Source organism: Oryzias melastigma, linkage group LG2 (genome assembly GCF_002922805.2).
Source record: "Oryzias melastigma strain HK-1 linkage group LG2, ASM292280v2, whole genome shotgun sequence".
Taxonomy (NCBI): domain Eukaryota; kingdom Metazoa; phylum Chordata; class Actinopteri; order Beloniformes; family Adrianichthyidae; genus Oryzias; species Oryzias melastigma.
The window spans coordinates 13868301-13894502 of record NC_050513.1 but is presented as its reverse complement, the minus strand read 5'-3'; the positions used below and the strand labels follow the sequence as shown (position 1 = coordinate 13894502).

Sequence of the window (26202 nt, the reverse complement as noted above, 5' to 3'; positions counted from 1 at the left end):
GCGGGACTTTAAAGGTTAACCAAACCCTAAATTAACCTTTTTTGGGCTGTTGACATCTAAAATTGGGGCTTTAAAAGTGCTGTCTGTTGGTCATTGCCACATTTTTGACAAACTTAAATAAAACTATTTAATTCTTCAAAATATAGTCAAAAACTGTCTATGTGCTGCCACCTACAGGTTGAATTGAGGTATTACAGTTTAATTTTGTGATTGGTCAAACCATGTACATTTCAGAAATCTGACATCATGATCTGCAGCTCCAGTGATGATAATAGTCCTGCCGCCAAGCCCCACCCCTCTCACTGTATTTTCAAATTTGGACTGTGGGTGGAGTCAGCCACCAACTTCCTGGTTTGGGTACCCTTTAAATTTTTACAGTCCTTTTTAGAACCAAACTTTATTTTTGAGAGATCTCAGTCAAGTTTTAAGTCCCGGCACAGCACAGAGTTCCCCCTGCTAAAGGTCCAGAATGACATTTCCATGTCCATTGATGCCAAACAGCCTGTTGTTCTGGTGCTATTGGACCTGAAAGCAGCCTTTGACACACACATAAAGATTGAGATTCCTGGATCTCACTAGAGTCACATGAGGTTGTGAGAGAAGGTTCGCTACACAGTTTAAGTGTCATAAAGGTGACAGGAAGGTCATTGTCCTTTGCAAGAACAAGATAACCACGACCTGTGGGACTTTCTTTGTCACAAGATGAAACAACAGAGAAGTGACAGATGTTTCAATGAAGCAGACACTACAGCTTATAGGTAATGCCCTTGCGTACAAGATGAAATTTAGAAGAAGAAGAAAAAAAAGTCTGTTACCATACATTTGTTCCAACAAAGAAGTCTTAATAATTGTTCATACCATCTACAGTTTTAATAAAAAGTTTTAATAGTCTGGTTGCACCAGTGCACTCACACATAGAGTCTTTTGTAGATAACAAAAGGCCTCCTCTGTATCAGAAGTGCTCTTTTGGCTGGTCTGGAGCTTTCACTCTGTGGTCCTGCTGTGCCTCCCTGCTCTCTGGTGTGGGGGACCACTGTGGCGGCTCTGCTGGCCCCAGTCGGTGGCTAGGTGACATGATTGACGGGTGGGCAGATGTCCTCTATCTGCTATCCCTTGCAGATGTCAGGGTCCCTGACTACCACTGCAGATTGGGCGGACTCAGACCAATCACTGTCATCGGGCTCCGAATGGCGGTGCCCATAATGTGGAAAAATCATTGACAAAATTGGCCTTATTTTACCAGAGCCGGAGGCTCTTTATGGGAGACGTCACACCAGTTTGTCTATTGATAATAATATGGTTAGGGTTGCTGCGTCACAAACCTGAGCTTTTCAAGCAGCTGGTTTTTATCTGCTCTTGATCCAATTCTATTTGAATAAAGAAGTGCTCAGTTTTTAATCCTAGATTATGTCCTTCATCATGACAAAACTGCTTCAAGAACATGTTAAAAACACAAAAAAAATATTGATTGGAGTAGGCTTTAAAAGATTTTTCCCTCTGTTAAGTAAGAAGATAAAAGTAGCAAATCCGTATCTGATCTGAAAAGCAGAAACACGTTCTCTTATCAAGTACAAAAAGTCTAGATCAGTTACTGTAAACGGCAAAGAAGGCATTCATAGACATGTACATTGATACGACAATAATCTCTGACATCATCCATTCGATTTTGCACTATAAATTACACCTTGTTGACGAGAGTTTGCTTCACTGTAGTCAATAACATTCCTAAAATGTCATTTGAGTAAGACATGACAAAGATTCAAGCTCTTTAGACCTGCCAAAAAACAAGATGGAAACACATCTGTAAAGAGAGTGGAGGTCTGCATTTTTTTAAATTAAATTTGCTTATTTGATGATAGAAAAATGATTAAAACTAAAAGTTCATTTAAAATAAAATGTTTCCTTTCCGCTTGTCTTGAGTGGGGTTTCTCGGTGTCCTGCCATGAAACAGGTTTTGTTTGATCATATACATGACAATCTAATGGAGTCTTCAGTGAATCCTTCGGGAGCTATAACAAAGTTGTTTTGAAAACCTTTCAGGTATATCCCTGCTTCTGTAAATCTTTAGCTGGAGTTGTTCTTTGTTTACTTTTCAAGAAATAAGGTTTGGGAAGTCACAGGCCTTTTGAGGGATTAAGGTTACATTTGGAGATTCAACCTTCAAAATGAAACCAGATGTCTTTGTGAGATAATTTGGGTTTTTTTTTTTTCTCTCTCTCTCTCTCTTTTTTTTTTTTTTTTTCATTAAGACGATAAAAAACAGGTCCCCTAATTTAGTTTGTGATTTAATTTTTTTCTTGTCGGGTTGATACGAGACAGCAAAACTTCAATCTCAATCAGAGACTGAAAGACCATAGAAGCGGATGTCATCCAGACGCAGTGTGAGTGGAGCTCACTTTATTGCAAGAATCACTCAAAGATCTCATGAATCCAAACATGGAGACGTGATTATTGAGACTTTTTTAGAGCTCTTGAAATTAATTTATAATTAAATCTGATTTTTAAACATGTCTTCCATGCATTGTAAATAATATAAACACAGACCATGTAGCAATCAGGCTGAAAACATCTGGTTGTAGCTCCTCCCACATGCGGCCGACGCACACCACATTTCTGGAGGTACCTGATGAGAATTTGGCGTGGAAATAGCGTTTGTTGTGAATGCATCAACTTCTTGTTTTTTCATTTATTCTTCACATCAGAGAGTGATTTTTTTTTTTCATTTTTAGAACAGTTTTTATTCAGTTATTGAAGACGTTCTAACTGTTTATCAGTACTTGAGTATTTATTTATTTCTTTTTTTGGAAGCAACAGTTTGTGTTGGGCGCAGCCTGGAATTACTGTATAACTGGTGAACCTAATCCCTATTCATCTTTCTGCGGTTTCTTAAACAGGAAAAGCTCATTATGTTGTCATTAGAGGAGCAAGCTGACACGACAGGAGAGTGCCTCGTTCATATTTCATTTACTTTACATGGAATTGGGTGGTTTTGATCTAAAAAAACGAAAAAAAAAACCACACAACTGGTAATTGTTTCTGTTTTGATTTTAAGATGATTTTTTTAGGTGCTTGTGCACTCTATAAGATTACGCTCTGGGTGACCGCCCACATTGCCCATAGGTAAATCCCCTAAATCAGTCAGAAGATCAAAGTCTGAGTAAACATTGGGTTCAGAAAGCACGTGTTCAGACCTACAGGTGTCTGGTTTCTGAGTTAAAGATTTTTCTGTTTGTTAAGTCAGAAGACAAAAGACTTAGATTAGTTCCTGATTTAACAAACAGAAACGCTTTGCTTATCAAATACCAAAATGTCTCGCCCAATCTGTTACTGTAAAAAGGCAAAGAATTCATACGTTTGATTAGACAACAATAGACATGTACAGTAACCAGACAATAATCACTGATGTCACCCTTTAGTTTTAGTACATTAAAAATTTCATCTGAAGATGAAAAAGGCTCACTCACTGGTGTTTTCTTCACTCTAGTCAATAGCATTCCCAAAATTTCATTTTGGTATGACATAACAAAGTATAAATAATAAAGCTCTTTTGGCCTGTCAACCTGCCAAAAAAACATAAAAACACATCTGTAAAAAGAGAGGAGGCCTGGATTTTAAAATTACATCAGCATTAGTTCTCAAATTCTGGCAATATTGGGGCCTACTTCACATGTGTGAAATGCATTGAACAGTAAAGACTCAGAGGTCAAGGCAGAACTTTCATTCAACAATGTGTTCAGAAATGATGTGTTCAGAGCAAAAGCTGTCTGGTAATTGCAAAATCATTCCCAGTCGTGTTTTAATTATAATTAATGTAATCCCATCAATTATAATTACAATTATTATATCATGTATTTTTAAGATATATTTTCATCAGTTCATCAGAAATTTGCCTCTAGTTTGTGGAGGGGACTATTGGCGCAGTAGTCCTACGTTGATATCCCAGCATTCCTTTGGTTCTACTCTATCCTGCTAGCTTACAGCACCTTACAAGGATAAGCTAACATTAGCTTTCGGGCGAGCTATATCAGAACAATTCAGCCAGGGCTTGGCCTGGGCATAGGTGACCTTGGCGGCTGCCTAGGGCCCCATCTGCTGAAGGGGCCCCAAATCCCAATGATTACATATACTTTTTTTATTATTTTAATATATTTTTTGGGGACATACCACTCCTTTCATGTAAAAATACTAATTAAAAAAACATAAATAACACAGCTCATAAGTCTGACATATTCACCAACTTTGCCCAGTGTTGCGGGCCACCTAACCTGACGTTTCTGCTATCTATGCTAGGTAAAAGGGGGAAAGGAGCAGTGTTGCTGCTGTTAGAGCTTCTTTACAACTTTAAGGATGAAAAAGTAGCAAAACAAGCCATCAGGGACAGCTTTAATCTGAAAAAGGATGAAAGATGAGGAAAGACTGGCTCAAAGCAGAGGCTTGTCTGTTTGATTTACATCAAATTTCTTGGAACACCTGGCATTTTGATACAAAAAATACAAATTTAACTGGCTGATTGTTGTTTTTTTCTTTTTTCTTGTCAGCTTCCAACCTTTAACTTTGAAGATGCCTCTGTCAGACCTCTTATACTCTTTGACATACCAGAACTCTTTACGAATCAGTATGAATCAGCGGATCTTCAGTAGGGGTGTAACGGACCACGGATGATCCGTGATCCGTACGGATCAGAAGCCACGGTTCGGGACACGGTTCGGACACGTGTGTACCGCGGACCACTCCGACCCCCACCCCCAGCCAGCGCACACACCTCGGGCTCTCATAATTTAAACCAATTGTCCGTTCACATCAATGAAATTCTGTCAAATTCCTGTAAATCCTCTTTGTTTTGACCAGCGCTGAAGTAACAGCTTCACGGTTATTTCTTAAAGTCTGTTCCTGAATCTCCCGCTGCGTGTGGGCGGAGCTTTCAGCGTTTTTCCTGCATTGAGAATTTGGTGTCGGCCGCCACCAGCTCCTGGAAAAGGGGGGATGTGGCTGATTCTAGGAGCCCAGATTGAGAGAGGGTCCACAGAGACCCCGAATGATGACAAAATGATACAACAGAAAAAATAATTTCAGTAAACCAATAACCAATATATAATCGCAAATATTTTGATTTTAATGTCAACGTAACAATACTTAAATATTTTGTTTTGGAAACATCGTCTGCGGACCCCCCTCCTCTAAATTGAAAATGGTTCGGTCTGACTGGACTTTACTTCCACAGATGCGCTGTTTGTGACCAACAGACCCACAGAGTTTAAGGGAGAGAAGACACGCTTTAAAATCAGGAGTTTAAACACCTGATTTAGAGGAGAACCTCCATGAAAAAAGAAAAAAGGAGACAGTCTGTCTATTGCCGCGTGGAAAGAGGAAAGGAGAGAGTGCGCATGCTCGTAAACGGACAGAGGGGTGGGGGTGGGGGGCATCCAGTTAGTTGTAAGAGTTGGAAGTGATGAATTTGAGGGTTTTGTTAAAACATTTGCCTGAGGCTTTTGTATGGAGCTTCAAACTAGAATAATTAGTTGTAGAATAATTAGTTGTTTTATTGTGTATCAATATATGGTTTGTTAGTGGCTCAATTAGTTACATTACATTAGTTAACTAATGGCTCAATTAGTTACATTGAGCCATTTATGTTTTATAATGATGTGATCTAATAATAGTAAAATATGTACATTGAAAGAATGTTCAGTAACGTTTATGAAATAACCACAATAATAGTAAAATAAACTTGTTAAGGTATACAAATCTGAAGTCCCCACGAGACACCACCATCTTATTTTAAGCCAGGAAAAACCCTGCAGCTTCCATCACAAACTTTACTCAACTTAACGCGGATGGATAGATATCAGGTTTATTTAATGTTAAGACCTGAATAAAAGCATCGGTACACGTTTACATTTCTGGATTCAAAGAATCTCCGAGTTTGGAGAAGCAGCTGTCTATTTTTAAGCATTCTCTCAGTTTTTGTAGATTTGGTCACAAGACATGCAAATGTAGTCAGTAACTACATGTTTTAGTATTTTGTTTGTGTTCAAACTCTAAAGATATTCTGTTTTAATAAATAGGTGTCAATGAGCAAACGTTTTAATGTTGCATATATAAATATTGTGTGAGGGAAGTTTTTATATTGATACTGAATATATGATTGGAAGCATTTCCAAAAATTAGCTTTCATATTGTTGTTGTTGTTGTATTTTTTTTTTTTTTAACATTCAACTGATCCGAAAAATGATCCGAACCGTGACCCTAAAACCGTGACACGATCCGAACCGTGAGTTTTGTGATCCATTACACCCCTAATCTGCAGGCAAAAACAGCGTTGTGCGAACGCTTTGTGGTAGTCTTCATTCCACCAAAAACCAGGATGGAAGGAGTTGCTATCACCGTTATTTCTTTAGAAAGTTAGCAAATGATGAGCTGATTAAAACAACATAGCTAATGTGTCCCCCCAGAGAAAATCAGTCTGTACTGCTTCTGCTGAAACAAGCTCTTCTACCAAAAATCATTGAAGTTAGGAACCAATGAGGATGTTGATGACTGGAAAAACTGCATTGACACGCTCAAGATGCATCAGAACAGTCCTGAACATATGAAAAATATGGGGTCATAGGAAAGGACTAGAAACATTTGGAAAGTTTTCTTTCTTTTAAATACAAATCATAAATGGTTATTTTTTACATTTTGATCATTTAATCATGACAAAAATGTGTGGCTGGGTGGCTCAGTGGCTCAGTGGACTAGGTGAAGGGCTGACACACAGGAGCCCTGGGTTCGATTCCCAGGGTTGTCCACTGATCCCCACCCAGATTGGGTCCTTAGGCAAGACCCTTGACGCTGCTGCCTAACTGGGTCCCTGTGCCCCTCAAGTACAGGGTTGTGTCAGGAAGGGCATCCGGCGTAAAAACTCTGCCAAATCACTGATGCGAAACAGTGGGTGCTGTTACGTTATGGCGACCCCGAAAGGGATAAGCTGAAAGTGAACTACAATCTTGACAAAATTGCGTCAATAATATGTTAAAAGCACCAAAAGCACAATTGGCCTTTTAAGACTGTTCAGGCTGTGGAATTACAAGAAGAAAGAAATAGATCTGTATCTGATCTGAAAAGCAGAAACACGTTTTCTTATCAAGTACCTGCATGTCTCGATCAGTCTGTTACTGTAAAAGACAAAGAATGCATGACTTTGATTCATAGACATGTTACAAGACAATGATCTCTGACGTAACCGATTAGATTTTACATACTACAAATGACACCAGAAGATAAAAGCCAGATCCTCAGCACCTGTTCTCTCGCGCCTCCATCACAGGTGGACTTTTTCTGGTTCAGTCCTTGATCTGTGCTGCATCAGCTTCATACGGTGAGTAGATTTTTCTTTTTCTTTAGATCTTTGAAGAAAGATTTTTTTTTTCTTAAGCTTTGTTTTCTCTATGTTGACTGTTTCTGAATATTTGGGGAAGATCTTTTTCCACAAACTTGCATGCGGCGGCCGTGGTGCAGCGGTAGGACGGTTGACTACTGATCGGAAGCGAGCGGGGTCGATTCCTGCCTTACGAAGTGTCTATGGGCAAGACACTGAACCCTGAATTGCCTCAGGTGGGAGGTTGGTGCCAGAGTTTGGCACCAGAGCCACCACCAGTTTGTGAATGTGTGTATGAATGGGTGAATGGGTCTGTGACTGTGAAGCGCTTTGGGCCCTCGAAGGAGGGCAGAAAGCACTATACAAGTATACGCCATTTACCATTTACCAAACTCTTGTCATTCTGCAGTTTAAAAAGGTTAATCATTAATTGATTATTTGTTAACAATATTGACTTTTGTTGTTTTTAAGGTAAACAACAATCAGTTGAGGGTTTGTTTTTAACCTTACCTGGAGTTTTTAGCATCAAAGTGGAACTGATCAGATTATTACTGCTTTCTATCAGAACTTTTCAGCCAACAGACAGAAGAGAGTTTCTGTGAGCTGATGTGGATCCAGTGAATCCAGCAGCATGGATAAGTGTGAGAACACAGAAGAGAAAGCCCCTCCCTCTGAAAACGGGAGATTTGAGAAACAAAAAATCCAGAGCAAAGCTCAGAGGTGAGATTATGGAAGTTTTTTTTTTGGTCATAATTTAAAGTGTAATGCATTATTCAATTGGTAATTCAATTTGCAAATTAATCATGCAATTTCAGAATGCATTTTTCAATTTGCAATTCAACATTCAATTCAGAATGCAAAATGATAATTCATTTTGTAATATACAATTCAATATGAACATTTACAATTCAATATCACAATTTTAAAAAATGAAATATTGCATAAAAACCAAATCAATTGCAATGTAAATTGTAATGGGTTTTTGATGTTATTATTAAGTAGCAGGACCCGCTCTGTGTAATGAAATGTGGCGACAGAGTCTTCAATCCAATGTTTCACAAACACAGATAATAAAGATGAAGGCACGGAGGATTCACGTTTATTATTATATTCAGAAAATCCCCGTTTTACGATGGTTGTGTCGTTTTATTTTGCTTTATTTATCCATTACACCTTAAAGTTCAGACTCGGCTAAAGTTAGCGTTTGATTAGCATCTACTTTGCAGTGAAAGGGGAATTTAACCACAAAGGCTAAGTTTAAACCTTCAGACTTGTTAAAATCATTGAACTAGCGCGCCCGACCGCACGTTTTATTTTTTCTGTCTGTGACCCGGTACCAAATGGGCCACGCACCGGTACCAGTCAGCGGCCCGAGGGTTGGGGACCGCTGTCTTAAAGTTCACAGCAGCCGTAAAGATGTGCTCCAAAATCTCTTTGAGCTGTCACACAGCGGTTGTAGTGTAAGTCATCCAGATAGAAGCTAACTCTTTAGCAGATAGTATTCTCTTCTGTAACCTCCGACAACAAACAACTCCATTGGTTAGTTGAGTCTTTAATATTTTCTTATTGGTCGAAAGGGAATGGAGGCGGGATTTAGCATATATAGGGGTGGAAAGCCCCGCCCTGATGAGCGTCTGACAGAATGCAAAGCAGTTTGAAATTTGACCGACTTGAAGCGCCTGGATAAAACTGAGAATACATTACAGCTTCTTCTTTTGCAAGAAGAATTGAGTTTTGACAGAAACAGAGCGTGGAATTTTACTATGCAATAGATTTTAAGTTACTTTAAAATTAATTTGAACCAAAACATGTCTTGAAATGTCATTTTATAATATTGAATTGTAAATTGCAAAATGCATTTCAAAATTAAATGAATGACTCAGTGGGCTAAGCATTGGGTTTGCATGAAGGAGCCCTGGGTTCAATCCCTTGGGTGTCCACTGATCTCCCTCCAGATTGGGTCCCTAGGCAAGGCCCTTGACGCTGCTGCCTAACTGGGTCCCTGTGCCCTTCCAGTACAGGGTTGCGTCAGGAAGGGCATCTGGTGTCAAAACAGTGGGTGCTGTTTCGCTGTGGCAACCCCTCCCCCCAAAAAATAGAATAAAAAAATTGTGATAAGTCGAAAGTGAAGAAGATTTGAATTATGGCATCAAAAACCCTTGGCAATATACAATGCAATTGATTTTGTTTTTATTCAATATTTTATTTTGAATAATAATAATTATAATAATATGATTCTAATATTGAATTGTAAATTGCAAAATGAATTATATTAAAAGCCTAATTTGAATATTGCATTGTCAATTAAAAAATACATTTTCAAAATGAAATGTCAAACTGTCTATTGAATTGTAAATTACAAAATGCATTGTCATTTGAATAATGACGTCAAAAACCCATGACAATTTACAATGCAATTGATTTTGTTTTTATTTCAATATTTTTTTAATGTGATATTGAATTGTAATTTTTCATATTGAATTGTAAATTACAAAATTAATTATCATTTTGCAAGCCTGAATTGAATATTGAATTCAAATTGAAAAATGCATTCTCAAATTGCATGATGAATTTGCAAATTGAATTACCAATTGAAAAAAGCCTAATACTTTGAATTAAGACCTAAAAAAAACTTCCATGGATGAGATGAACATCTCTAACTGTCCAGGACTCTTCTCCATGTCGAGTTCAGCACTCACATCAGCAACCTTCATTCTTCACAGGAACCAACCTGGACCTGGATTTGAACCCAGCTGTGTGTCCTTCAAGAGTGACAGATCAAAGGATGTTATCATTAACTTCAATGACATCAGTTCAGGAGTGGAACAGTAAGTGTGTGTCAGAGTTAATGGAGGCTGGATTAAAGTTCAGATGATCATTTGGTTTTAGCTGAATGAGGTCTGAGGCCTGGTTCAGTTCTTGATCTCTCATTGTGACCTCAGAATTAATGTTTGAGTGGAATTATTACAGTTGTGAAAGCTACAGTGTTCATGATGCATTTATGATCCAAGATGTTCTAAATCCAAAAGAACTCATCAAACACTCTCGTGAAAGAAGCCCACTTCTAATTAAACAAATGTTTTTTTTTTTCTATTAGGATCCATCAGAGACTTCGATCTGGATCAGAACCCAGCTTTGCGTCCTTCAGGAATGATCAGGCCAATGGTCATCATACTCATTCTAAATCATCAGAATCTTCTGGTGTAGAAAGGTGAGCTGTATGTAAATGTTAAAACAGACTCAAATGAGTAAAATGTTTTCATTCCAATGTTTCATGTGAGTTCAGCTCTTTCTCACAAACATTTCTATCTTCATGTGAGAGCAGTGAGAGTTGGAGTTTTTCCAAACAGTCATAGTGAAATAATGGAAATCATTTTTTTTAAGTTTACAATCATAATTTTGAGGGAAGTTAAAACTCCACCATTTGTTTTAAAACCCATTATTCAAACACTTTTTATCTCTAAACTCGAATTATGCATTGATCTACCAGAATCAAACCTTTGCAGATGATCAAAAATGCAGCTGCATGTCTGTTTGATTCAATCTAAAAATGACACATTTCACACCACTGTTCAGATCTCTGCACTGCATGTTTGTGAATCCCTGCATCTAATTCAAAGTGTAAACCCTGGCCTAGTACAGAGTGGTCAACTCAACAGCATCTAAACACTCTTATCCAGATTAGATCTGTCAATGAACTGTGAGGGATCTTACAAGACATATTTCATTCTGAACCACTTACATGAATATATTCCCACACATATATGAATGCATGCATATATCAAACATTCATATATATATTACATTACATGACAATGCATTACATTACATTCATGCTCACACACTCACTCTCACATATATTTAGGCCAAATCCAAATGCTTCCCCCTACATCTTCTCCCCGTGCCTCCAATTTTGATGGCATTTGAAGCTTTCACTATGTCAGAACTTGTTTTTTTTTCAAGGGGAAGCTGTAGGGCAGGTTCACTAACACGGTGCCCGTGGGCACCAGCATCCAAGGACCACACAAGGTGCCCCTTAGGTCTCTTTAAAAACTCACTTTTCAGCTGTCTAAAATTAAATTTTATTCTGTTGCTATTTAGTTTAAATTACACTTTTATTGACATAGATTTAATTGCTGAGATTGATAAAGTACTGAATATTGATATCGGTTTCCTAGCTTGTTGTCATTGTTGATATTTATGGTGAGATATCAGTGTTTTTACATAGGAGTATCATTATTATTAATGTATGACTAAAGGCAAACTGAGCAAATTTGTTATTTGAACATGGTATCCCTTCGTATGACTTAGTGCCCATGAATTAGCCCTCAGTCTCAAAAAAGTTGGTGACCCCTGCTGTAGGGACTTAGGGCTGTGTATCCCTTGCCGGTACGGTGATCCGCGTTATACAGGAGAAACACATTTCTTCAAGTGGGTGTGCTCTGCAGCACAGAAATTTAAATTTAAATTTAAGTAATGACTTTTTGTTTTAGCATGACTTTTTTAAGTTTTAAAACCAATGTTGCTATGTATTTTCCGAGCACTGGGAGCTCTGCACCAATGTAGATGACCGGCAATTATTGATGATCTCATCGAGAGATACTAACATCTGAATTTGAAAACACTATTTTTTAGTTCACTTGGAAGGCTAAATGTAGAGGTAGAGAGAATCCGTAGGTGTAGGGGAGGAATTTGGATTTGGCCATGTACTCTCACTCTCATATATACATAAATATACTTACTCATATACATACATTCTCACTTATATGTGGAAGTAGTATATATGGATGTAACAGAAATATTTATGTATATAAGAGTAGGCCGGTTCTAGCTAGCAGCTCGGTGGTTGGAGACCCGCCCGTGATCTAGTGAGAGCAGCCGGTGAGTTAAAGGGGGGACGCCCGCGCACGGTGTGGAAAGGCACTCATGACAAAATCCACGATTAATGCGTCAAAAAAAATGTCGGCGTCACGCACATGTCAAATTAACTCGTTTTTAACGCGCTTAATCTGACAGCCCTAATATATACAGTATATATATATATTTATATATATATATATATATATATATATATATATATATATTAAAGTGTTCCCCCGCGTATTCAAGGTTTCAAGTTTTCATGGATTTTTTTCAGTCGCGTCACTGACTCTTCCAGTTCGCACTTTCAGTACGCTCCATTGTGTATCTCCACTCACAGAAGGGGACCAACACAAAAGTTTGATGCACTTATTTTTTAACCATGCTGCATTTAACTCAGCAGTTCTACATATTTTTATTTTACATATTTGTGGCCGCCAATTCGGTTCACTTTCGGTTTTGGTTCATATTGAATGACTGAATTTCATCCAATTAACTGACCTAAAATCGATCCAGGACATCTTTAGCCAAAAATTAAACCAGTGGGATTTAGCTACAATACTTGTGTACTGAACAGTGCAGGTGAAATTTTCTAGATTCCTTGAATTTCTTGCAATATAGTCAAGAGTAAATGGAATATGTGTACAAACTAATGAACAAGCAACAAAGAAGTAATGCCAAATCCTAAACTAGGACAAATTTCTAAACTTTTAAATGTGATGATAAAAAAGAGCAATATAAACAAAATTTTTTTTATTCACATAATTTTTATATGAACATTTTCTAGATTTACAGCCATCCGAAGACTGTCTGACCCTTACACAAATCAGGTTTCATTTATCTGTCACATTTTAAATACAATTTTATTTAAATGAGTAAAATATATAGCATAAATGTTTTATTGAAAAAAAAAAAAATTAAAAATGCCTCCTCCTGACCTATTAATGTCAGGGATTGTGGTGGAGGACCCAAATGCAGGAGACCAGACTTGGTGGCAGAAACAAACATTTACTAAATCAACTTAAACTTGAACAAACCAGTGACATGACAGAACGTAAATGAGCAGATGACCTGACAATGAGAAACTGAAAACCAGACACTTAAATACACTGAGGTAAATTAACTAAATGAAGACAGCTGTGGATGGTTAACCTGAATGTGGTGAGACTGACAGGGGAAACAGAACATGACAAAACCAAAGCACTGAATCATGACAGTACCCCTCCCCAAAAGGGCAGATCCCAGATGCCCAACACCTGTGGGGAGGGGATCTGGAACAAAAACTCAAGTCCAGAAAACAGGGATCCTGAAGCCAGACGGACGTGAGGGGTAATGAAACCCCTCCAGGAACAGAAGAGGAGCGGTCCTGGAGACTCTCCCCAGGGACAGGAGACATGAAGGGGAGCAGTCCCAGCAACCCTCCTTCAGGGCCGGAAACAGACCAGGGGGACGAGCGGCGACCATCCTCGGGGACAGGCAGGAAGGAGCGGTCCCGGTGACCCTCCTCAGGAACAGGAACATGAAGAGGAGCGGCCCCGGCGACCCTCCACAGGAACAGGAACGGATGGCCCCAACAGTCTCCCCTCAGGAACGGAACGGGTGGGCATGGCATGACATGACATGAAGACGGCTACATGAACCCCATCTGGCATGGCGTGGTGTGGCATGGCATGGACAAGGTTCTCCTGCTGGGCCCAAGGTGGTCAGGTCATACTGTCAGGGATTGTGGTGGAGGACCCAAATGCAGGAGACCAGACTTGGTGGCAGAAACAAACATTTACTAAATCAACTTAAACTTGAACAAACCAGTGACATGACAGAACGTAAATGAGCAGATGACCTGACAATGAGAAACTGAAAACCAGACACTTAAATACACTGAGGTAAATTAACTAAATGAAGACAGCTGTGGATGGTTAACCTGAATGTGGTGAGACTGACAGGGGAAACAGAACATGACAAAACCAAAGCACTGAATCATGACAATTAATTAAATATTGGCTGTAAAATATTTCTATTTATAGTCATTTAGGCTTTAGTATGGTGCTACCTCTTCACAGCCTCTTCTTGAAAAAACTACCTTGTCTTTCCCAGAGTTGACCACCGTAGATCACCTCTTCTTCCTGAGGAGAATGAAACAAGGAATCAAAACCAGGTAAAGTACTAAGCAGTTATCTCACAACAGTGAGGTTTTGGACTAATCCAAAATGGTGTCTTCAAGTTTCATCTAGAGGTTTAAAATTATTTTCTGCCTGCAGGACAGAGGGAATGCTGAAGCAAATTCAGACACATTTTTAACCTGAGTTACCTGCTTAGCCAGTTAGCGTAAAAGATGTTAAATGCAAAGTAAAACAGTAAAAGCTAACTGCAAAAAGTTCAATCAAAACCAGCCAAAGACATTGTAATACTGCCCTCTTGTAAAAGAAAAATTGTGAGTAAAACATGTCATGTTTTCTAATAAAATATATTGATTTATGTTGTGCCTTTAGATGACCACAGTCAACAAGGCACAATACAAAGCTCAAACATATTAAAAAAAACCATGAAGTCCAGATGCTCATTTTACCACATCAAAAACAATAGAATCATTTTTCAAAGGAATCTAAAAATATCGACCTTTAGCTTCTTATTAATACCGTGATACATATGTTGACATACTTTTTTCCACAGTTTATTACAACAGCAAAATGGTAGAAAAAACAAGTGACTTTATAGTTTAAATTAACCACCATGGTAAATTTGATCTTTTGAAGACTGGGATGAAGTAGAAGAGAAATAGAGAATTCAATTCAATTTTATTTATAAAGTGAAAAGAAGTAAATAAAAAGGAGGAAATGACGCATGAGGATGTGATAGTGGTGGAAATTAGTCTTTGATGTTTTGTAAACAAGACAGAAGAAGTTGGACAAAGCAACCTTTTTATATAGCTAAATACATATCTCACTGTCATCAATTTAGGAGTGAAAAAATAACAAGGAGAAGAGATCAAGAGATGAAAAGTTGAACAAAAGCAACATTAAAATGCAGGGCCACTTATGGCTATAGTCAAACTTTTCTAATTATTTTTAAATTTTTCCAACTTCTAACTAAACATGGATGAATAAGAAAAGTAAGAACTGATGCTGTTCTTGCAGTTGTTCCATTCCATTTCCATTCTATCAATTATAACTGAGAAGATGATTGTGTTTCCAGACTTGTTTCGACTTCACTCCCGAAGTGAGCCCAGAAAAGGATGGAGTTTTGTACAGGTAAGACAGAAAAGCAGCAGCTTGAAGGTAAGCACAGTTCAGTGTGTTGCACGTCTATTCATTAAGTGCACCTTTATAAGAAAAGCATTTGAACTTTCTGACAGAAATAATGGTCGAAAAATACAAACAAAAAATAAGAAAAAAAATATTAAACAGCAGCTGATCTCAATGAAGGTTTATCTCTGAAGATCAAGGAGTTTCAGAACAAAAACATAATCAAATCATTGTTTCTGGTATAGTTTTAGGTTTTCTGGTTCGGGTTTGTTCGAGTGTTCTCTCACTGGCCTGAAATTCCACATCACCCAGGAGGGGGAGGTGAATTACAAGACTTTGATTTGGGATACAACACTCCTAGAGTCAAGAGAACTGCAGGCTCGAGGACCCCTTTTCAACATTGAGAGTTCTCCCGGCACCATCAGCCAGCTGCATCTACCACACTGTGAACATCAACCCTGTAAGAGCCTCACTTTAACAGAAAACACTTTCTACTTGAAGAATTGAGTCATTATTTTACACAAAGCTCTGCTTCTCTCTTTTTTTAATTGATGTAGTATCTGAGAGCCTCTCTGTTCTCCACATCACTGGTGATGGTTCAAGCCTCATTAAGCCTGAGAAAATCACAGAAACCCATGTGGTTGTGAACGTCCCGCACCTCTCTGACTTTGGCATTGTCAGTACTTTTTTCCAACGTTTAATAGAGAGGAAGATTAAAGGCCAAGCTTTGCTGTTCCTGGATAACAACAACAACTTTCTTTCCATCCACGTGATTCTGCTACCAAGCAACGTCCCTCTTCAAGAAGTAATGTTTATTTTCTTTTTACACCTAATTACTTTAACACTTTAAAAAATCATTTTAAAAAGATTGTAATAAGATGAACAAACAAAATAAACATTTTTTATGCACAGAACAACAGCAAAGGAAATAAATAAATAAATAAATAAATAAAAGGAGAATACACAGACTGTATGGAGGCTGGAAAGAGCCAGTTTGAAATAAATATATACACCATTAAATAAATAAATAAATGTGTCATTAAATATTTAAAAGTGGCAATAAATAAATAAATGTTGAAATCAATAAATAAATGTTGAAATAAATGTGGCAATAAAATATTAAAATGGAACATTTAAACATTTAATGACATATTTATTTATTTCATTGCCATTGTGGGTTAAAAGAGCCAAATTGAAATAAATACATTTAAGATGAAATACATAAATAAATGTGTCATTAATTATTCAAAAGTGGCAATAAATAAATAAAAGTTTAAATAAATAAATAAATGTTGAAATAAATGTGGCATTAAAACATGAAAACAGAACATTTAGACATTTAATGACATATTTAATTATTTCATTGTCCCTTGTAGGTTAAAAGAGCCAAATTGAAATAAATAAATTTAATATGAAATAAATAAATAAATGTGTCATTAATTATTTAAAAGTGGCAATAAATAAATAAAAGTTTAAATAAATAAATAAATGTTGAAATAAATGTGGCATTAAAATATGAAAATAGCCATTAAAAAGCACTTTTTAACATTTCATAATATATTTATTTATTTCATTGCCGGCGTGGTAGAAAAGAGCCAAATTGAAATAAATATATTTAATGTGAAATAAATAAATAAATGTGTCATTAAATATTTAAAAGTGGCATTAAATAAATAAAAGTTTAAATAAATAAATAAATGTTGAAATAAATGTGGCATTAAAACATGAAAAGATCTCATTTAAGTATTTCATGATGTATTTATTTATTTCATTGTCCCTTGTAGGTTAAAAGAGCCAAATTGAAATAAATAAATTTAATATGAAATAAATAAATAAATGTGTCATTAATTATTTAAAAGTGGCAATAAATAAATAAAAGTTTAAATAAATAAATAAATGTTGAAATAAATGTGGCATTAAAATATGAAAATAGCCATTAAAAAGCACTTTTTAACATTTCATAATATATTTAATTATTTCATTGCTGGCGTGGTAGAAAAGAGCCAAATTGAAATAAATACGTTTAATATGAAATAAATAAATAAATGTGTCATTAATTATTTAAAAGTGGCAATAAATAAATAAAAGTTTAAATAAATAAATAAATGTTGAAATAAATGTGGCATTAAAATATGAAAATAGCCATTAAAAAGCACTTTTTAACATTTCATAATATATTTAATTATTTCATTGCTGGCGTGGTAGAAAAGAGCCAAATTGAAATAAATACGTTTAATATGAAATAAATAAATAAATGTGTCATTAATTATTTAAAAGTGGCAATAAATAAATAAAAGTTTAAATAAATAAATAAATGTTGAAATAAATGTGGCATTAAAATATGAAAATAGCCATTAAAAAGCACTTTTTAACATTTCATAATATATTTAATTATTTCATTGCTGGCGTGGTAGAAAAGAGCCAAATTGAAATAAATACGTTTAATATGAAATAAATAAATAAATGTGTCATTAATTATTTAAAAGTGGCAATAAATAAATAAAAGTTTAAATAAATAAATAAATGTTGAAATAAATGTGGCATTAAAATATGAAAATAGCCATTAAAAAGCACTTTTTAACATTTCATAATATATTTAATTATTTCATTGCTGGCGTGGTAGAAAAGAGCCAAATTGAAATAAATACGTTTAATATGAAATAAATAAATAAATGTGTCATTAATTATTTAAAAGTGGCAATAAATAAATAAAAGTTTAAATAAATAAATAAATGTTGAAATAAATGTGGCATTAAAATATGAAAATACCCATTAAAAAGCACTTTTTAACATTTCATAATATATTTATTTATTTCATTGCCGGCGTGGTAGAAAAGAGCCAAATTGAAATAAATATATTTAATGTGAAATAAATAAATAAATGTGTCATTAAATATTTAAAAGTGGCATTAAATAAATAAAAGTTTAAATAAATAAATAAATGTTGAAATAAATGTGGCATTAAAACATGAAAAAATCCATTAAAAAGCACTTTTTAACATTTCATAATATATTTAATTATTTCATTGCTGGCGTGGTAGAAAAGAGCCAAATTGAAATAAATACGTTTAATATGAAATAAATAAATAAATGTGTCATTAATTATTTAAAAGTGGCAATAAATAAATAAAAGTTTAAATAAATAAATAAATGTTGAAATAAATGTGGCATTAAAATATGAAAATACCCATTAAAAAGCACTTTTTAACATTTCATAATATATTTATTTATTTCATGGCTTAATGACACATTTCATGAAACAGGAAGTGGACACACCATTCAAATGCAATCTGTCAAACTCTGCCGTCAAACTCAGTGGGCGGGCCTAACTCTCATCATCGCTGCTCCATTTCTCTGGCCTGGTGTGTTGCCAGATTGGGCGGATTCCCGCTCAATATGGGGGTTTTTGGTTCTAAATTTGCGGGCAAAAATGGCTTTAGGCGGGTAGGTATATCTTGGGCAGGCTTGGGGTCGATTAGGCGGTTTTTATTTCCTTATCATAAGAAAGTAGCGGACTTAGTTAGGCTGGGTGGCGATCAGACTTCCACTAATGTTCTATGTTCTGAGGCTCAGTGAACGCACCAGGAGGAGAAGCTTCATGGTCCTGGGCTCTGTCGTTGTTGAGGGGATTGCTGCCTCGCCTGCCAATAAATGTGTTCAAAAGCTTTGGGCTCGGTGTGGGAGGGGGTTTCTGTTCATTTTTTTAGCGTGATGATCATTATATTGAGTGGTGTGTTTACAGTAGTCCTGTCTTGGCTGGTTTATACTTCGAACCGACTCGTAATCGCTCAAGTTGTTGTGGTTGCGCGGAATTTGACACCTGCTGGTGACGTCACAGACGACTGGAATTTTACACCCCGTGTGCAATAGCTGGCTGATCGCGTAATTTAACTTGAATTTATTTCAGCGATTGGAGTACGCGACTACGCAGAAAACTGTCCAGAAAAATATCTTTGAACATTGAAAATGATGAGTGTTACAGAACGGAGGCAATGTCCATAGAAGAACATTAGAATACTGCTCAATATGAAGAGATTTTTTCTTCTCCAGAACCAAAAACTGCACGGCGACAGCGTACTTAATGATACCGATGAGAAGTGTCACTCTGTGCCTTAAAGACAGGAGCGCGCTTCTGCCTTCATTGAAGAATAAACTCCTTTTCGTCCGCTTGAGGGAGCACGGACACGCATGGACACGCGCACACTCCTCCCTTCATGTCCGCGCTTCCTCTCCACGCTCCGTATAGGGCTCGGTCGCTGACGTGGGAACGCTCCCGTTTGCACACTGCATTCAGGGTTATTTGGCGAGCTCCGTTCCCAGCCAGGTACTCTCCCATGCCGCACAAAAGCGGAAACTCCGTGGGGAAAGGATCCGGTGTTAACAACGGTGCCGCAGAAGTGGACGGAGAATACATTTTTATTTAGCGAACCTAACAAAAGTTCTTCGTTTCACCAAAACAATGTTTACAGCGTGTATGTGAGTGAGGTGTCAGACAAAACTTTAAAAAAGAAGATTCCCGAGATTCTTGAGATCAACGGTCCTGCTTTGACGTCCTGTCCATTAAGAAAGATCACAAAGGTCTCCATTACTGATTTCGACTACACCAGGCCAGAGCAATGGAGCAGCGATGATGAGAGTTAGGCCCGCCCACTGAGTTTGACGGCAGAGTTTGACAGATTGCATTTGAATGGTGTGTCCACTTCCTGTTTCATGAAATGTGTCATTAAATCATGAAATAAATAAATATATTATGAAATGTTAAAAAGTGCTTTTTAATGGCTATTTTCATGTTTTAATGCCACATTTATTTCAACATTTATTTATTTATTTAAACTTTTATTTATTTATTGCCACTTTTAAATAATTAATGACACATTTATTTATTTATTTCATATTAAATTTATTTATTTCAATTTGGCTCTTTTAACCTACAAGGGACAATGAAATAAATAAATATGTCATTAAATGTTTAAATGTTCCGTTTTCATGTTTTAATGCCACATTTATTTCAACATTTATTTATTTATTTAAACTTTTATTTATTTATTGCCACTTTTAAATAATTAATGACACATTTATTTATTTATTTCATATTAAATTTATTTATTTCAATTTGGCTCTTTTAACCTACAAGGGACAATGAAATAAATAAATATGTCATTAAATGTCTAAATGTTCCGTTTTCATGTTTTAATGCCACATTTATTTCAACATTTATTTATTTATTTAAACTTTTATTTATTTATTGCCACTTTTAAATAATTAATGACACATTTATTTATTTATTTCATATTAAATTTATTTATTTCAATTTGGCTCTTTTAACCTACAAGGGACAATGAAATAAATAAATATGTCATTAAATGTCTAAATGTTCCGTTTTCATGTTTTAATGCCACATTTATTTCAACATTTATTTATTTATTTAAACTTTTATTTATTTATTGCCACTTTTAAATAATTAATGACACATTTATTTATTTATTTCATATTAAATTTATTTATTTCAATTTGGCTCTTTTAACCTACAAGGGACAATGAAATAAATAAATATGTCATTAAATGTCTAAATGTTCCGTTTTCATGTTTTAATGCCACATTTATTTCAACATTTATTTATTTATTTAAACTTTTATTTATTTATTGCCACTTTTAAATAATTAATGACACATTTATTTATTTATTTCATATTAAATTTATTTATTTCAATTTGGCTCTTTTAACCTACAAGGGACAATGAAATAAATAAATATGTCATTAAATGTCTAAATGTTCCGTTTTCATGTTTTAATGCCACATTTATTTCAACATTTATTTATTTATTTAAACTTTTATTTATTTATTGCCACTTTTAAATAATTAATGACACATTTATTTATTTATTTCATATTAAATTTATTTATTTCAATTTGGCTCTTTTAACCTACAAGGGACAATGAAATAAATAAATATGTCATTAAATGTCTAAATGTTCCGTTTTCATGTTTTAATGCCACATTTATTTCAACATTTATTTATTTATTTAAACTTTTATTTATTTATTGCCACTTTTAAATAATTAATGACACATTTATTTATTTATTTCATATTAAATTTATTTATTTCAATTTGGCTCTTTTAACCTACAAGGGACAATGAAATAAATAAATATGTCATTAAATGTCTAAATGTTCCGTTTTCATGTTTTAATGCCACATTTATTTCAACATTTATTTATTTATTTAAACTTTTATTTATTTAATGCCACTTTTAAATAATTAATGACACATTTATTTATTTATTTCATATTAAATTTATTTATTTCAATTTGGCTCTTTTAACCTACAAGGGACAATGAAATAAATAAATATGTCATTAAATGTCTAAATGTTCCGTTTTCATGTTTTAATGCCACATTTATTTCAACATTTATTTATTTATTTAAACTTTTATTTATTTAATGCCACTTTTAAATATTTAATGACACATTTATTTATTTATTTAATGGTGTATATATTTATTTCATTCTGGCTCTTTCGAGACTCCATAAGACTGGGCCAGAATCACGACAGTGGTTAGCGCTTTTGCCTCGCAGCGAGAAGGTTCAGATCTCAGCCAGGACCTTCCTGTGTGGAGTTTGCATGTTCTACCCTTGCATTTACTGGCACTCCGGCTTCCTTTCACAGTCCAAAGACAAGCTTCATAGGTTAATTGTGTACTCTAAAGCAGGCCAGCTCATTATCTTAATTGTGATTGACGTTAGCTTGCAAAGAACAAAAAAATTATATTTTTTTAAAAATTGCCGTCAGTGAACAATCATTCTCACCAGGAAGTACATCACTTGAATGACACAAAGAATAGCCAATTAACATCCTCTGATACATATGTCACTACACATGCATGTTTAACTAAACTGAGCGCACATTCTGCCTCCCATCTGAGAGCCTCTGCCAGCCCGGCTGCATGCTGGCTCCCTTCCACAGGGTCACTCTAGTCTACAGGAGCATTTGCGGCCCGGACCAGCCCGAATACCTTGATTAATAGTAAGCCTGAGCCTCCCCGTCTGACTCAGCCATCCTGCCACGGAGCCTGCTGCAGGGTCAGTGGTTCCTTCCTAAGGGATCTGAGTCTGGGCTTGTGTTTCTTGAACCCTGCCCATGAACCGAGAGCCTGGGTGGTTAAGTGGCATGCGCCAGGGACACCAATCACCTGTGACACTCCCGTGCTCGCTTTTCCTGGTTAATTTTGACCTTTGGCTTTCCATACAATCGTCCCCTGACAGCACCGGCGGCGAGTCAGTTACGGAGCCGCAGCTTTTTCCTGCGCGAGACAGCTGCTGCTCCTTATTGGGAGAATCTTTTAGTCCAGAAATGGAAATGTATACCAATGCTTTTATTCATCTCTTAAAATTAAATAAACCTATCGATCCGCGTCCTTTATTAGGAAGCTGTGAAAGTTTTTTTGACAGAAGCTCCTCCCAAACGCAGCGGTAGCTTCAGGTGAACAGATTTTAAGAAACCTGTGAAGCAGCTACTTTAGAGCTTGTCAAAACAAAGAGGATTTGCAGGGATTTCGATGTGAATTCCATGTGACTTGAATGGACAATTGATGTGCCCGTGCGGGGGTGGGGTTGGTGTGGTCCACGGTACACACCTGTGCCGAACTGTGGCTTCTGATCCGTCCCTCCAGTAACCTGCTGCTCGCATGCTCCAAACTGCATCATGAGTACATGTGCTGTAAATGATGACAACTTTGTTTCATGTCAGACTCTTTTTGGCCTACTTCAGATCAACAGACAAATGTAATTTCGTCCAACACAAACACTTTCACATCAACCTGAAAGTTTCTTAAACAAAAACAATACTCGAAATCAGAATTAAACAAAGATCCAACAGAGAGAAAAAAGATAATGGAGAGCAAACTGTTTCAAAAAGACACTTTGAATACTAGCTGCAGAATAAATTTGTAGTAATCATTGCTCAACTAAATTTATCACGGTTCAAGTTATTGTTGATGGTTTCTTTTTAAAAATATTCTCTATCCATCCATTTTCTGAACTCGTTGTGTCCTTTTTGGGGTCAATGGTAGCTGGAGCCTAACCCTCACACTCATGGGCGAAAGCAGGATACACCCTGAATAGGTCGGCAGTCTTTCGCAGGGCCTCAATCACACATCCATGCACATTCATACCGACTTACCGAGGGACACCCACGCATGCGCAGGGAGAACATGCAAACACCACACAGAAAGATCCCAAGTTGGTGATTGTTTTTCAAGTTCTCCAGCCCGTATTTGAACCAGGAGCCTTCTGGTAAAAGCGCTAACCAATGGACTACTGGACCGTGCAGCCTACTTTAAAATTTTCCAATTCGTGAATCTCACAAAACAAGGTGAACATCCACATACAGACAGCTTCTGTTTTAAGTTCTGAGTTACTGAACACCTTTCAACAGAATTCTCTAAATTTCACTAAAGGTAAAGGAGTTCCACAAAGATTCAACGTTCATCAAGGTTCCAGCTTACTGTGTTTTCTACAAAGACCAAACTTACAGCTGTCACAGTCACCCAGGATGGGTTGACATACAACCCCTAGTTAGTACCCGACTTTCACTTAAGAACAAAATTTAAAATTTTTTTTCAAAATTTAGATGTTTAACATTTTTGTTTTTATCACTTTAGAGATCTGAAGTTCCAGAAAACTATGGACCAAACTACCATGCACTGTATTGCTTACGTTTGCCATTGAAACGTCAAAGAAGAACCAAAAAAGTCACTATTACCATTAAAGATCAACAAGATCAAGTCATATGGCAGCATAAACTCCCCTTACCAGGTAAAGTAGATATAACTGTTTTTGTAACTAGTGATCCATTTTTAAACAGTAGCACTTGATCGGAAGACGGCCATTAAGCCAATTCAAATCGATTAAATACAAGCGGAGGGTCAGATGTTCTCTAAAGAAAATCTGTTACAATCAGTTCTGTTGATCTAGCTTGTTCTCAGTCATTTTTAGGCATAAATATTAAATGACTACAACCACTAACCAAGCAGTAGACAGAAATGTCAGATTCTTGCAGGAATCTGAGGAAACAACTCCTCAGCACAGACTGAGTTGTCTAAAATGTCTGCCCCCTCAATGGAATGAACAAAGGTGGTTTTAACCTTTTCCTCTTCCTGTATTTTTGTGTTTTTATAGGGTTGGAGAAACAGCAACAGAAAAGCATCTTATCTAACACAGAAAGACTGCAGCGCATTAGGCCAGCTTTCATTGACAGAGTGTCAGGTCCTACTTTAGACAACCTGCTGCCTAAACTGTGTCAATGCACAGTCATCACTCCGAATGAGGAAGAGAAAATTGGAGAAGTAACCTCAAGATTAGACAAAGCAAAAACACTTCTTGACATTGTGATAAAAAAGGGAGAAAGAGCAAGTTCCAATCTCATTAAAATCTTAATGGAGGAAGATAGAGCTCTTTCTGAAACACTTGAATTGATGTGAGGCATAGATTAAGGAAAATAATGTTTTCGTGATGTTGACACTGTGCGTTTCAGTGCAATCTCAAACACAAGTAAGAATTCAACACTAAACATGTATTTGAATGAAAATAACGTGTAAAGCATCCATCCAGATGTTTTCTTCACCCGCTGTATCCCTTTTGGGGGTCACTGGGTTACTGAAGCCTGTCGGCCGAAGGCGAAATGCACCCTAAGCATGCAGCCAGGTGCCTCACCGCTGCACATTTGATTGCTGTCTGTTTGTACACTTAAATTAATTTTTGTGTGCTATTATCCTCAGTTTGTTTTGTTGGGTATTTTTAGATCGAAAATCAAGTCCGATCACGTGGTTTTAGGCTCGATTGAGAGTTGTCAGTTGATTAGAATCAAATGTTTAATTTTTCTTTCTTTTAAAGTTTGATCAGTGCTGTATATTTTAACCTTTTTATTTCAAATTAATGCTTTGGTTGAAGTCTGCACATCAGGAACAGATCACAACATTTTACTGCCATAAAGCGGAGCGCAATACATCAGCAGTTTGAGCAGGAGGCTGACAAAAACAGTTTGGTAAAGTTAGCAGGACATACACAAATTTGGGCCTTTAACAAACTGAAAGCACGTTTGTTTTGCTTTTTGCTTTAATGCAAGTAAAGGCAACTCAACAAAAAGTCATATTTTTGTTTCTTTTTAATGAGAAGTTCTCTTTGTGTTCTGCTGACAGAGAGATGATAGTGAGGTTGCTGAAGAGTGCAGGTTCTGGAAGAAGAGCCAAAAAAATAAAGAAATCCATAATATCTCAAAAACAACATAATCTAAGAGGGTTACATTGATGAGACCAAGTAAGGAAACGGATCATATTTATGCTACAACAATGATTTTGGGAGAAAGTCCTTGCTTTTAATTTTCAATGGAGATATTTTCACACATATAGATACTTAAGGTACAATCACCAAACTTTCTCAGATGACTTATTATTTCTTACTGTCGTACTTTAGCAAAGATATCAGGAGGGAAAAAAAGCACTTTAAAAAAATATTTACATGAAAACATGGACCATAATTAATAAAGAATATAGTTCCAAAGGAACAAATGCTGGAGTTTACAAAATTTCTCACATGAATAATTATTACCTATTTCTTTTAGTTTGTAGTTAGCCTTTTTTTTAGTTAATAGTTTTTACTTAATAGATGTGCTTTGATTAAGTGTTTAAGGAAACAAAAGGTGAATAAAATAAAAGTAGGGACGAACCTTGATAGGTTTATCATAT

At 36.0% G+C, this 26202-nt stretch overlaps 2 protein-coding genes across 4 annotated transcripts in view; both read left to right on the top strand.

Annotated features, from left to right (window-relative positions):
• LOC112139907 (NLR family CARD domain-containing protein 3-like) overlaps positions 1 to 26202 on the top strand; it is a 385294-nt gene that overhangs the window by 18533 nt on the left and 340559 nt on the right. The window lies entirely within an intron of this gene.
• On the top strand, positions 6957 to 25946 carry LOC112145349. Of its 2 annotated transcripts, XM_036214830.1 has the most exons (11): positions 6962 to 7360; positions 7926 to 8080; positions 10084 to 10188; positions 10458 to 10571; positions 14315 to 14375; positions 15413 to 15468; positions 15708 to 15922; positions 16020 to 16267; positions 23917 to 24033; positions 24121 to 24274; positions 24638 to 25946. In XM_036214830.1, the coding sequence occupies exons 2-11, from the start codon at positions 7992 to 7994 to the stop codon at positions 24937 to 24939; spliced, it is 1461 nt and encodes a 486-aa protein (XP_036070723.1). In that variant the 5' UTR covers positions 6962 to 7360; positions 7926 to 7991; the 3' UTR covers positions 24940 to 25946. The 2 variants fall into 2 exon arrangements, with proteins under 2 accessions (XP_036070724.1, XP_036070723.1); XM_036214831.1 differs by lacking the exons at positions 23917 to 24033; positions 24121 to 24274 and having other exon boundaries at positions 6957 to 7360; positions 24638 to 24771.

Excerpts from the sequence above, each read along its gene's own strand:
- LOC112145349 (XM_036214830.1), top strand. The coding sequence starts at position 7,992 with ATGGATAAGTGTGAGAACACAGAAGAGAAAGCCCCTCCCTCTGAAAAC. Across the intron at positions 8,081-10,083 it reads ATCCAGAGCAAAGCTCAGAG|GAACCAACCTGGACCTGGAT; the intron begins GTGAGATTATGG and ends CATTCTTCACAG. Across the intron at positions 14,376-15,412 it reads AAACAAGGAATCAAAACCAG|ACTTGTTTCGACTTCACTCC; the intron begins GTAAAGTACTAA and ends TTGTGTTTCCAG.